General features: G+C 36.5%; 1 protein-coding gene across 11 annotated transcripts in view; it reads right to left on the reverse strand.

Moving 5' to 3' along the window:
* Positions 1-14,088, reverse strand: part of TRAK1 (trafficking kinesin protein 1) — a 438,997-nt gene that overhangs the window by 56,109 nt on the left and 368,800 nt on the right. For all 11 annotated transcript variants that reach the window (XM_058184206.1, XM_058184203.1, XM_058184202.1 and 8 more), the window contains 4 exons: positions 12,917-12,993; positions 10,790-11,026; positions 3,531-3,847; positions 373-582 (listed from right to left, as the gene is read on the reverse strand). In XM_058184206.1, coding sequence (XP_058040189.1) covers positions 373-582; positions 3,531-3,847; positions 10,790-11,026; positions 12,917-12,993 — 841 coding nt within the window. The remainder of the gene's footprint in view (positions 1-372; positions 583-3,530; positions 3,848-10,789; positions 11,027-12,916; positions 12,994-14,088) is intronic.

Here is a 14,088-nt window from a genome sequence, read left to right on the forward strand (position 1 = left end):
GAGAACCCCAATGAATTGCATCCTTTTAACAGCCTTCTCTCATCAAACTGAAGAAGAAAATAGGGATTATGCACTTCTTTTGGGTTGAACCTCCACCACCTCCAGTAATAGTTAGAAATCACATTTCAGAAACTGGCTAATGTTAATTCTTGTATGCACTGTTGTGAAGTTAAACATGAAACAACATTATGGATGCTGCTCTGGAGAGATGTAAGAATGGCCCAATTATCAACATCCTGCAAACATGGCAGTTGTGCTGGATTTCCCTCACCAGACCCTTCATTGTCAGTTGCAGGTTCCTGCATCTCCTCTGAGAGTGATTTGGGTAATTCTTGCTGCCTGAAACAGTCATTCGTACCTGAGACCTCTCACCTGAGGTCTCTGTGTGCTGAATCGGTGTCGAGGTAGTTAAGCCTTTGCATGTAATTTCACCTGACTCATCTTCTTCAAAATCATTAAGGCAATACACTTCATCCAGATCAAGAGTGCGGAAGCCCTTAGTAACAACCCCAGGCCTTGGATCTAGGATGCCTCCTAGATGAGGCTGAGCAAGCTGTTGCCAATGATGCAGTGTGGCAGAACCTTGGAAAACAATAGAACAAATAGGTCAGTATGGAAATTTGAATTATGGATAAACTGTTTATAATCCTCATTATATGTAGTTCCATCTTAATTGCTGAGGAAGCATCAAATCTGCTTAAAACCAACTGTTCTGCAAGAAATCATTAGTGGGAATCTTCATAAAAATGTAGCTTCAGTTTGCAAGTATCAAACATTGTTTTATGTCATTTTTGTTACTAGGGACAAAATAGCAGTAGTGTTTTTGAGAAGGCATAATTTTGATTAAGACAAGTCAGTTTGGTGTACTAGTTAAGGTACCAGGCTAGAAACTAGGGGATAGTGTGTTCCACAAACTCAGCTGGGTGAACTTGGTCCAATCACTCTCTCTCAGCTCTAGGAAGCAGGGAATGGTAATCCACTTCTGAAATCTTGCCAAAAAACCTGCAGGGATTTGTCCAGGCAATCATCAGGAGGCAAGACTCACTTGAAGGCATAAACTTGCTCCCCCAGACCAAATTCACAATGTATCCTTTGTTTGCTTGTTCAATTACTATGGTGACCGTCTCAATCAATGATTGATATGTTGACTAAGAAATAAATCCAATTTACTTCAGTGTAATAAAAATGATTATTAACCCTACATAGAAAGATATTGACTAATTGTCTCTCCAAAGAACATGGGCTTGGGTTAAAAATTTTAAAAATTGAACAGAGTTAAAAAAACTCAGTGATATTTCTGCCATTTTAATGTAGACAGGAAAGGGGATGAGAAAGGACATTGAAAAGTTCTATCCCTCAACTTCTAGGTTAACATAGCTAGATAAGATGAACAGAAGGGAGAAGAGCATCATTTCTAGCATTAAAACAATAAAATAAAAATGTCAGTTTTACCCTTTTTAAAAATATCCCACCCTTATTTTTTTATATAAACAACTCAAGACAGTGAACATACCTAATATTCCTTCCTCCATCTATTTTTCCCACAAAAACAATGTTCTGAGGTGGATGGGGCTGAGAGAGATTGCCCAAAGTCACCCAGGTCATTTCATGCCTAGGGGAGAATAAAAACTCCCAGGATCCTGGTTTGACCACCAGACCAAGAGTAATCCTGTGCCTTAACTACTAGACCAAGAATAATATGGAATATTCTTATGGATTGGACCTACTTCGCATTCTGATTTTACCAAAAACAAAAACAAAAAAATAGTAGCTTGCATTTTGCTCACTCCAGACTAAAAGACAACAATGAGGCATTGATCATAGCAGGCACTAAACACCAGATCCACAGAAGCAAAGGTCTACCATTCATGTACCAGGACCTATTATGCAGAGATATAACCTAAAATGAAAGCTAGGAGAGGAGAGGACAGGATAAGATAGGAGAGGACAGGACAGGATATGTTTCTCTGTTCATACTACTGGATAATTTAGACATACATTTTGTATGTGTGTGTATTATCCCTCTCCTCTCCTCCTCTCTTTTATTCTTAATATGTAATAAATAACTTAATTTCCATTATAAATTAAATAATTAAATAATATAATAATAAATGATAATCTATAAATTAACTGCTATTACTAATCTATAATTGGAAATGGTTTAATAAAATGCTGTAATGAAATTATGAATATTTGAATTATATATTTTTAACAAAATAGGCAAAGTGATAAATAGAGAATAGCTAGATAGCAGATAGAAATACATGTATGGTATCTATTCCCCAAGTTGGTTTCCAAATTTCATAAACAATTATTTAAATAAAGCACTTCTTTTTAAAAAATATAAGGATTCTGAAATTATCTTCTCATAAAAGATATATGGTAAAATTTTAAAGATGATCACCAACACAAAATGCAAGAAGAAAAAGTTTCATACACAAAGAAAAAGCTAAATCAGGAGAAATAGAGAAAATTAAGACTGAAAGTTTATTGAAGAAAACAAACCGGATGATAGAAATCTATACAATACTAATAATCAATAGATGAAAGTTGATTATTTACCTCTTCTCTAAAATACTTTAATTTGTTTAATAAGCATTCTGCAAAAGCCAAAATGCCAAAAATGTATATTGGTTCAGTTGTGTTGGGGGAACCTTCCAAATGATGCAAATTCTAAAAAATTAAAATAGCTTACAAATAAAAAGAAAAAGTGGATTTGTTAGATTCATATTAAACTCCAAAATGCAACCCAAAACTCAAAATTAAGCATTTGGGTGACATTTATTGCAACATTTTTTATGCATGGGTCAATTTTTTTGAAAAAAATGTATGTTATCATAATAAATGAAATGCTGTGTGCTGTTTTAGGATAATATAAGTAGGTATTACTGGAGTATAGAGTAATGTGGCTGCAGATTTTTTTATTCAGATGATGAAAGAAAAGCACCTATCTGAAAATACATCCTAATACTAAAAAGAGGGTCTGTATGGGGACTTCATGGAGGCCTATTTCTGGTGAAGCAAATGGCCTGCCAGATCAAGGCAAAGCGACTTGAGCTTTTGAAGTGAATGCTACCTTGAATTTGTTGCAACAAATTAAGGACCACTTTCAGACTGTAACACTGCAATGTAGCAAGTGTTTAGTTTGCACAGAAGTGCATGAAAGTCAATAGTCCTATAATGTTGAAATTCAATGCACTGTCACCATATCATTGTTCTTCATGGCAATGAAACTTAAGTTTACATTCCTCACTGTTCGAATGAGATAGGAATATCTAAATTAATACAGGAATTCAAGATGAATCCCTAAAAACTATAACTATTCTATTGAATATATTAGAAACATAGTATATGTTACTTTTTTAAAAAAGCATAATTTCTGTCCTCAGAAGAGTTCAAACCAACAATGAGGATAACTACCTCTAAAATAAAATGAGTATGTATTACAAAAATTTCCTCTTTCCTGCTGATGGAAGATCACAAATAGTCACAAAGGAGAATAGATAAATGCCGAGGAACTTTATTATCACCTTCTAAGGGCTTCACAATCTGAAGCTTCTCTGGGAGGTATGAACGACTGCTGATAGATATTCCTGAATAGCCAGTAAATTCCGAAAACCCAGAGTGTGTTCTAAATGACATAATACTCTCTGTTGGAGTAACGGAACCACTATGAAGTTCCCCCTTCTCTGCTAATTCTTTCAACTTTCTTTCCTGTTCTTCTTCAAAAAACCTCCTTTCTGATAGGTAATTCTCCCTCCGAAGGGACAACCTTCGAAGGGCTTTTTCCAGGTCACAAGAACCTGGTGTTCCTGGTGTTCCTGGTTTCTTGTTCTTCTCTTCATCTCTAAAACAAAGAGCAATCACACATTAATATAGGCAACAATAAGAAACTAAGAATATATATATATATATGTGTGTGTGTGTGTGTGTGTGTGTGTGTATATGTGTGTGTGTGTATATATCAGTTCAATCAATAGAATATACACTTTCAATCTGAGAAATAACTACATAGTTTAGTAGGGATATAGATGCAAACAGGAATTATCTTTATCTCACTGGTTAATATATTATACACATGCTGTTCATTTAAAGAAAAACTACTATGTATCATGGAACAGAAATATAGCTGTTTTAATAAATATAGATAGCTTTAATAAATTCAGGATCATATATATAATATGTAGCCCTCCAAGCAGGCTTATGCCCATATTTTTTAAAAGTAGCAAATTTTGAGCAAATCCTGCCAGCTACAGAGCTTCTGCCACTCTGCTAGACAAATAGCTGACTGGCACATACTTCTAGTATCTGCAGTCCCTGAGGATTTTTAAATTCTCAGTGTGGCCCTTTCCCCTGATGATTTGTGTAGATCTGCACTACTACAGTAAATTATTATTTTCTGTAATCTTCCGTGTCACCAATAATGTTTTTTTCCTTAATTCTCCCTAATAACAGAAATAATGAGAGCTTATATAGTACAATAATTAGTGAAAAAGAAATTATCAACCCAATAATACCTTTTTTAATTAAATGGTATTTATTTAGAAAAATGTGGTCATATTTTCTTTAGGAAAAAAATCAGTTTAGATACTGCATATGTCAGATTAATTTTAGAATTTAGAATAGAGCTGAAAGGGACCTTGGTGGTGTTCTAGTCCAGTCCCCTGCTCAAGCAGGAGACTGTCCAGTCAATTCTTAAAAACCTCCAGTGATGGAGCGCCTACGATTTCTGAAGGCAAGCTGTTCCACTGGTTAAATGTCCTTACTGTTAGAAAATTTCTCCTTATTTCCAGGTTGCTTCTCTTTTTTATCAGTTTCCAACCATTATTTCTTATTCTGCCCTCTGGTGCTTTGGAGAACAATTTGACCCTCTCTTCTTTCCCTTAAATACTGGAATACTGCTATCATGTCACCCCTAATACTTCTTTTCTTTAGACTAGCGCAGGGGTAGTCAACCTTTTTATACCTACCGCCCACTTTTGTATCTCTGTTAGTAGTAAAATTTTCTAACTGCCCACTGGTTCCACAGTAATGCGCCGTATATCGTCATCTGCACATGCTCTTGTGCATTGTGGATTGGGTTTGGGGGGCGCCGGCTACCAGCTCTGCTTGTCTGTTACAGCTGGGTGGTGTGGGGGGAGATGCACGAGCTATTCTGGGACGAGGCTCTTTTGTTTGCGGTTGCACTAAAGCACCATTTAGTTTCACTTACGTAACGTGAACTAAACTTATGTGCTGGCGATACAAATAGTATATTTTCAGAAATTTAAATGTCACGGGGAATTTTATGAAAACCTAATGAAAATGTTTTAAAATAATGCTATGAAAATTTTTTAAAAAGTCACTTAAATTAAAAAAAAGGAAAGTGCATCAGTATTGGACAAAAACCCTACCGCCCACCATGAAAGCTAGAACGCCCACTAGTGGGTGGTAGGGACCAGGTTGACTACCACTGGGTTAGAGTATTCCAGGTATGATTTTTCTTGGATTTTGTAAAGCGGCACTAATATTTTACATGCTTTTAGTTCTATGCCTGTTTACACAACCCAGGATTGTATTAGCTTTTTTGGCTGCTGCACATTACTGGCTCATATTCGAATGATCATCTCCTAGGATTCCGAAGTCCCTCTCAGAGTTACTGTTTTTTAGCCAGGTCTTGCCCAATTGGTTAATAATTGTAATTGTTATTGTTAATACTAATCAGAATTAATCAAAATTAATAAGTTACAGTAATCAACCCTAATAATAAAATTAATCTATCTCTTGTAGTTTTAGAAGTTCTAACTTCTGTTTCTCTTATTTAACCATCGATAAAACAGATCCCATACCTCAAAATATTCAGTTTATTCCTTTTCTTTTATTTCAAATATTAGTTTATTCATTTCTGCACATTCTAAAATTTTTGTTACTATCTTTTCTTCTGCGGGGATCCAATGTTGTGCAAACACGATTCTGGCTACTGTTAACACATGTATTATTAAATATGCATTCCTTTTACTATATTTGTCTATTATGATGCCCAACAGAAATATTTCCGATTTTAAATCTATATGTTCCTTTATCATTTTTTCTAGCCAGGTGTTTATTAGTCCAGTATTTTTTTACTTTCGGACATGTCCACCACATGTGGTAATCTGAAGGGTAATCTACTGGCTGGAGGTAGATTGGGGTTTTTCCCTTGCCTGCATTTAATGGCAGTGCAAATGGGGCAGCTTGCTACATAATTTTGTATGTCCTTTTTTAATGAAGGCCACTATAACTGCCGTAAATGTAATGTTTTGACAAAACCAAAGTGACCAGCTAATTTGGAGTCATGACAAGTTTGCATAGTTCCCTAGCTGGGACATACAGCTTATTTCCCACCGAAGGTAAATCCTATTTTATTATTGCAAGTATGTTTATTGGTACTAAACCACTCATCTGTTTCTAAGGTTTTTTTGAAATCTGTAGTGGTTGCATTGTCTAAGGGGGAGGATCATTCTTCATCTGAGAGCGTGGGATGACCTTATATGCTAATTGGGAAGTTGGGATCACGGGCTTAATATCTTCTGCCTTGACACTGTTGTATTGCAGTAGTCTGGACAAGGCATCTGCCAAAAAGTTTTTCCCTCCCGGTAAATGCTTCAAAGTAAAATTAAAGCGTTGGAAGTACTGTACCCACTGGACTTGCTTTGGAGACTTTTTCTGTGGGGTTTTGAGTGCTTCCAAGTTCTTATGGTCGGTCCATTCTTGGAAAGGTATTTTACTTCCTTCCAAGAAATGTCTCCAAGTAGGGGAGCCCACCTAACCGCAAAAGCCTCCTTTTTCAATATTGCTCATCTCTGTTCAATTTCAGTTAACTTCCTAGAGGTGTATGCACATGGTTGTAATTTGCCTTCTTCATTCTCTTGGAGTAAAACAGCACAGTGCCACATCACTAGCATTGGCTTGGATTACAAATAGTTTCTTTGGGTCTGGGTGTTTTTGATTCAGCCGAAAAGAGTTTTTTCAGTTTTTCAAATGCCGCTTGGTAGTCCATAGTCCAATTTAGTGGTTGTCTAGGTTTCAGTTTATCTACCCCCTTGGTTTTTAACAATTTATAATTGGCAATGCTATTTGGGCAAAAGAGGGGATGAACTGCCTGTAAAAGTTAGTGAACCCCAGGAAGCTCTGCAATTGTTTTCCCACTCGAGGATTGCTCTGACTTTTGCAGGGTCCATTTCTACCCCCTGGTGAGAGATTCTGTATCCTAGATAATCTATCTTATCTTGGTAAAAATCACATTTGGAGAGTTTGGCAAACAACTTAGCTGCCCTTAATTTCTTCAAAACCTCCCGCACCAATTTAACATGCTGAGTCTTAAAACAGCATAAAAACGGCAGGAGCCCCTTGGAGTCCAAATGGCAAAACCTTGAACTGAAAACATCCTAGCAGACAATTAAACACTGTTTTCCATTCGTCCCTTTCTCAGATCTTGATCTGGTAATAAGCCTCCCGCAGGTCTAGTTTAGAAAAAATCCTCTTGTTCGACAGATGGGCCAGCATGTCCTTCTTTAAGGGTAGAGGATAAATATTTTCCTTGCAAATAGCATTTAAATTCCTATAATCCATATATAATGTAATGAGACATCCTTCTCCTGGAACAGGATGCAGGCGACCACCTTGGATCTCGCCAGTTAGATGAACCCACGCTTGAGGTTTTTGTCTATGAATTGCTGCAATTCATCCAATTCCCAGGGAGTCATAAGGTAAAGTTTTAGCTTAGTTTGGCCCCCAGCAAAATCTCAATGGCACAATCTGTGGGCAGGAGTTCATCTGAGGCCGCTTTGTTGAAAACATCCATCAAATCCAGGTATTCTCGGGGATGCTTGATAGGGATCCATTCGCCGCAGCTGCAACTATCTCATCACTCTGTGGTATTTCAGTCTGGTGGGGTTCCTGATTCCGAATTAATTCATCATTAGGGAATTGGGGGTCCCCTCTTTCCAATCCACCCTTGGGTTCCACTTCTTTAATCAGGTTAGCCCCAGAACTAGAGCCCAGTCCATCCCTCATGTCACAATGAAAGCAATGGTTTCGGAGTGATTTACCATTGTTAGTTTGAGTGGTTCAGTGGCAAATGTGGCCAGGGCACATTTGCAATGGACCCATCAAGTTGGCAGAATGAGACTGGGGTTTTTAGTGGCCTTAGCTGAATGCCCAGTTCCCCGACCAGAGTCAGGCTTATTAGGTTTCTCGTGCACCCCAAATCTAGCAATGCCTTAAGTCTCACTTTTCTCCCTGTTAACAGTTAACAGTTCTATAGGGGTTGTAAAGAGTTCAACAACCCCACTCACCAAAGGGTCTTTGTAGTCATTCTCCGACTGACTGGGTTCCTCCACCGGAAGGGTCAGAATTCCTTGCACCGTACTTGATTCCGGCAAGAATTCAATGACCACATGGGTCTTCAGGGCAATATCTTTGGAATGCAGTGGTGGATTTGAGGGTTTCCCTCTGACCTGCTTCTCTCCCTTTCAGGTAGACATTCTCATATGGCACTTGTTTACATGGTGACCTTCCTTCCTGCAATGGAAGCAGGTGGCTGAGCGTGGCGGGGCAGAGCAAGGTTTGGTTTCCTCCCTTCTCCCTTCTGTGGGCACTGCAAGCATTGTACAGGTTATCATTTAAGCCATCTATGAACCAACTCACGAGTATTTCCTCTGGCCAATCTATGGGGGAAGCCAGATCACAAAACACTTTGATGTACTCAATGATTGGATGGTGTCCTTCTTTGATGTGCCTTATGTGGTCTCTAGCCTTGCGGTCGGTAGTGGCTCCTCAAATCTCCGTCTCAGAGCTGTCATGAAATGGCTGAAGTTGTGGAGCTCTGGTGCATCTGCATTATGGAGGCTCACCATCCAACATGCAGCTGATCCTTCTAGAGCCAGGGTGACAGCCCTGATTTTGGCGCCTTCTGTAGGGAGAGCCCTCCCATACTAGGTAGGTCAGTACATGTGTGAGAAAAAATCCCAGTTGCTGGGGAGTCTCATCGAATTTGATGCCAAAAGGGGACGCCTTCCATTCTAAGGGTGGAAGCCTTGTTTCGTCGAATTGCAAGCCTTGCATTGAGATGTCTCCTGGGTGGATCTTCCAGGGTGGAAATGGGTTCATCAGTAGCCCCCGCAGTTTCAGCCAATGCCCCTGATTTTGTATTCCTAACCGACCTGCAGTGAAAGCCCGGGCATCCTGGATCTGCATGCTATGGATGGCCTCCCTCATGTGGTTCATGGCTTCCCTCAGGAGTTGATTGGGCTGGTCTGGGGCTCCTTTCAGTTATTCATTCTCATAAAGGTCTCCCATTTGCTGCTTCCAATTGAGTCACTGGCTCCCATGGGTGACATCTTTGGTTCTGCCACCCCAGCCTTCCATCTTCCCAATACTGAGGGACTACCTCAGCTTGGTAGCAGTGCTTGAGGCAATATTTTCCTTGACCCTGGCATTGAGGGCCTCAATTGAAATTTTGGGGGGTGGGGTTCTCCCCCAATCTTCAGTGTCTTTGTGGTCATTGCCCTGGGCAGACATGGTGTGCACGGTACCTGTAGGGTAGGGCTGTTACCTCTCTGGGTTGACCAGTTTGCAGTTCTTGCCTAATGTAAGGTTTCACCTCTCCAATCTTCCCAAGAAAGCAAGACTCTTGAAACTGCAGTTTCCAAAAGGAGCTTTTATTGGAAGGGTTTGTGATAACAAGAGATCTAGGCAAGAACTGAAGGTTCTCACTTAAAACCAGCTATTTAAAGCAATGCTAACCAAACCCCTCCCACACTACATTATTGCAGAGAAACAGAAACTTCATATAGAGATTAACACAGAAATTCATATAGAGATTAACACAGTAATGCAAGAAGCAGAAATAGAAACTTCATATAGAGAATAACACAGTAATGCAGGAAACAGAAACAGAAACTTCATATACAGATCACTCCATGCCTTTCCTTTCCTCCCACCAAAATGCCAGCATCCCTGTAGAAATATCTGGGACCTGACAGGTTTTGAGATAACATCTGCGAGCTCCTTCAATACTCTGGGGTGTAATCTGTCAGGTCCTGGTGATTTATATTCATCAAGGTCACATAGATGTTCTATTACCATTTTCTTGCTTATTTTAATTTTTATTTCTGATTTGTCTTTTACAGTAGTTTTTTGGTATGTTGGGATATAATTTCTTTTTGGATGAAGACTGATGCAAAGAATAAGTTAAGCAGCTCTGCTTTCTCCCTACTGCCTGTTAGTTTCTTGATTAATTAATCAAGCAGTATTTCAAATATGATGCTTTGTTTAATTGATAATGAAATCACTATGGGAGTTATAGTTTAATGGCTCAGAAAAATTCCAAATCCACAAACTGATTCAAACAATCATCATGCTAGGAAAATGCAGTGTGATTGTTAATTATAAATCAATTACTTGAATGAAATTAAAATTTATTCAAAGTTAATTTCATATCAACAAATAGAATTATTTGCTTGGAATACATTACTCTGATAATCTGTAAGATTAATATAGTTAAGGAAGAAAATAGGTCTACATTTTTAAAGTATCTGATAATTTCAAATAAACATAATTATTTTTAAATTACAACAATATGAAACAAAATAAAAACAGCTTGAATTAAAATTAGATTTCTTCTAAATATAGAAATAATATTGTCTAGTGAATTGATCTAACCAATGAATACCGTATAATAGCAGGTGAAGAAAATGGAAGAAAATCATTAGGACAAAACTGTTTTTCATAAGAGGATACAGTTAAAAATTAGCCATGCATTACTAACCTCGAGTCAGTGGATTCAGTTTCTAGGATGATAGTATTCATCTTATTGTCTAGCTCAATATTGTAAACGTCTCCTCCATAGAAACTGGATCTTGGTGTGCTGACACAGCTAGAAATAATTGAATTCATTGTGGAAGACTGGTTAGATCCTGGGATGTTCATTGGAGATGGAATTAGGAATCTCTGCTTTACTACCTGATTGATGTTTCGTACAGTGTCAAACACTCTCTTGTGATGGCTGACAAAAACACATAGAGTTAGTATTCTTCCAAATAATGTATAAACCACATTAAATAAATAAATAAATACGTAAACAAACCTTCATAAGCTAATTCCATGAATTTCTATATATATCTGAAGGGCACATATTATGACAGCCTGGTTTAAATTTTCTGCAATTATATTTTATCATAATTAATAATGGCCATATCACAGAAGAAATGTCTTTGAACAGAGCTGGCTCATGGGCCTTAAAACGGAGATGAGCACTGCCCCCTATAATTGGCAATGACTAGTGGAGAAAAATCCGCAGGGACTCCTTCAATAATGCTTTTATATTTTAAAAACACTCTTAGAGAAGAACAGGTGTTACAACTTAACACTGAAGAAAAATTGTATAATTCTTTATAATTAAATAATTATAAATTCTTTAATTATAAATTAAAGTTTATTTATAATTAAAAATTATTTATATGTATGGAAAAGGGAAGGGGCATATAGCAATATCTTCTTCATAAATGCTGAATATTTTTAATATAATTGACCTGTTTACTTGCCTAGACAATATCCCAACTTCACTAGCAATCATTTTTAGACTCAAATGTTAACACTCCCTTCTCTCCCAACAGAAAACAAGAATTGAATCCGAAGTTCCTACTACTGAACATGGGGTGCCACACTTCTGCAAAATAAGTCTGATCAGAGGAACATAATAAAATATGGTATTATTATATTTTCCCCATTCTGAAGAAATAGTTATGTCATCTGAATAGCTGTCCTAAAACAAAGTATTACAAGCTCAGTAAACAAGTTTATACTAAAAACATTAAAATGACTGACAATATGATAATTCTTATTGGCTTTGGACAAAATTAAGAGGACTGATTTGTGAGAATTTAACTTACAACTATCACTTAAATGTAGTTTAACAATAGTTAATGGATAAGGAACAGGAAATTTATGTATGTTATGTAACATGTATGTTATGTAAGATTCTTCATAATTATTATCCTATAATATAGATTAATATGATTGAATGGAAAAAATCTAATAATCATGGTAAACTGCCACATAGATTAACGTACTGAACTATTTACATCTGTCCCCCATATTCTGGCTAACAGCTGTCATTATTTTATTGTTGATTTGATTTCTTCCATGTATATACTGCCTTTCTTTCAGAGGTTGAAAAAACAATATAGAAAGGTTTCCAGATGGTTCCAATTTCAGGCAAGACTCAAACTCAAACCCACACTTGTTTAACTTCAGCTAAGTTGACCAAATGTCAAAGAACATATTATTGCAAATTGTTCAGGTAAACTCAAGCTATGGAATACATATTAATCTATTTTACCACATCCAGCAATGCATCAAGTTAAAATGGTGTAGATAGGTATCTGATGACTCCAGATGTTTTAGACTACAAATCTCAGTAGCCCTAATATTGTCAGTAAACTAAGAGTTGTAGAATTTCTAAAGGATATTTGCCTACTAACAACTGCCATGCAAAACATCTGGTGGGATGGAGGGAGAATATTTTTCTTTCATTGCAGAAATTAGAGAAATGCCTTTATTATTTTAATGATATTTTCTTGATACATTTCAAAATTTGTTATTTTGAAATAATAAAATAATAATAAAAGGTTATTTTTATATTTTTATTGATAAGCATCGTATCTTCTCTCCAAACCTCTCCTTAAATAAAAAGCTACTGTCTACTTGCAACACCCTGTAAATACATTCCAACGTTCCCAACATTTTCTTATTTAATAAATTTAAATAAAGAATTGACATTCTTAAAAGATCATTAAAGTGGATTGTCTAAATATTTTTACATGTACACAAAGGTTACTGATTATTAGTGTTAAATACAGCTTTTCTACAAAGTATTACAATATATTGGTCATACTTTGAATCTGAGCAGTCAGTATCATCTAGATGCAGCTCTTTTCGCATTGATCCTTCAATTTCCGCAGCTAAAGAATCCTGTTGAGACAATTTTAAATGGGGTGAGAGCATATTATTCTCTCATTCTCTGTCTCCTCCCCCCCACAATATACAAGAAGGCGGGGTGGAAGGAATCAATTTTCAATTTTTGAAAAATCCTGTCATTATTTAGAAATGATATTTCTATATATGAATATTTAGCATTTCTAGATGCTGCTACAGCATCTGCACCAAAAACACACATTACATGTAAATAAATGAATCTAGATGTTTTTCAATATTAAAATTTACAGACATTCTTGGGGAAAAAAGTATTATGATAGAGATCTCGAACGCCTGTAAAGCTTTATCTTAATTCATATCTTCTTTTTGAAAAAAAGGATTGTCTCAAATAATGGTAATAATTGGCCCTAGAAAAATAGTTTTTTGAAAAGGAGAGTAAGTAAATTATAACAGCAAACAAAGTACCATGTGTATAAAAAAGTTAATCAATGACCACTAGTCAAACTCTGCAATATGATTAAAAAATCGTCAAACAATTACATCACTAGAAATATTTTATACATGGTCAAAACTATTTTCTGCATAATCACTTCTAGTCATTAAGTAACTGAACCAGAATAGCTGTATTGTATTATCATTATTATGCATTGCACAGTCAGCTATATTTATCTATTGAATCCTTCCCAAGAACCTTTAATAAGTAGATGTTGTTTGATGATGCTAAAGGTATCATTGTAAGATGGTAAGCTATTCCTAATAAAGTTGTCTTTTGCAATTGACTGGTGGGATCAATGCTGATGTTGTTCAATTTGTGCTCCAGTTGTTATGATATTTATTTTGCCATATTTGTTCTACTTCTATTTACAGGTCTCTGTGTTTGTGATTTTCTCCAATTGTCTTCTATTCTGCTGTCTCCAAGTATCGCCATGTCCGCTATCCAGACTTTTCAACAGTTTTAACTATGAGGTATTTTGTGGCAAATGCTTGTTTGTTTGAATTCTAAAGTCCCACGGCACTTGAACTTCTTCAAGTCTAAAGATACTTTGCATTTTTTTTGAAAAACTGAATTATTTCTTGTAGGCAAATGGTATTCAAGTGTATCCTTGTTGTTTCTTTGTCATGGCATTGCTT

This window comes from Ahaetulla prasina, chromosome 4, assembly GCF_028640845.1.
Source record: "Ahaetulla prasina isolate Xishuangbanna chromosome 4, ASM2864084v1, whole genome shotgun sequence".
NCBI classification, from domain to species: domain Eukaryota; kingdom Metazoa; phylum Chordata; class Lepidosauria; order Squamata; family Colubridae; genus Ahaetulla; species Ahaetulla prasina.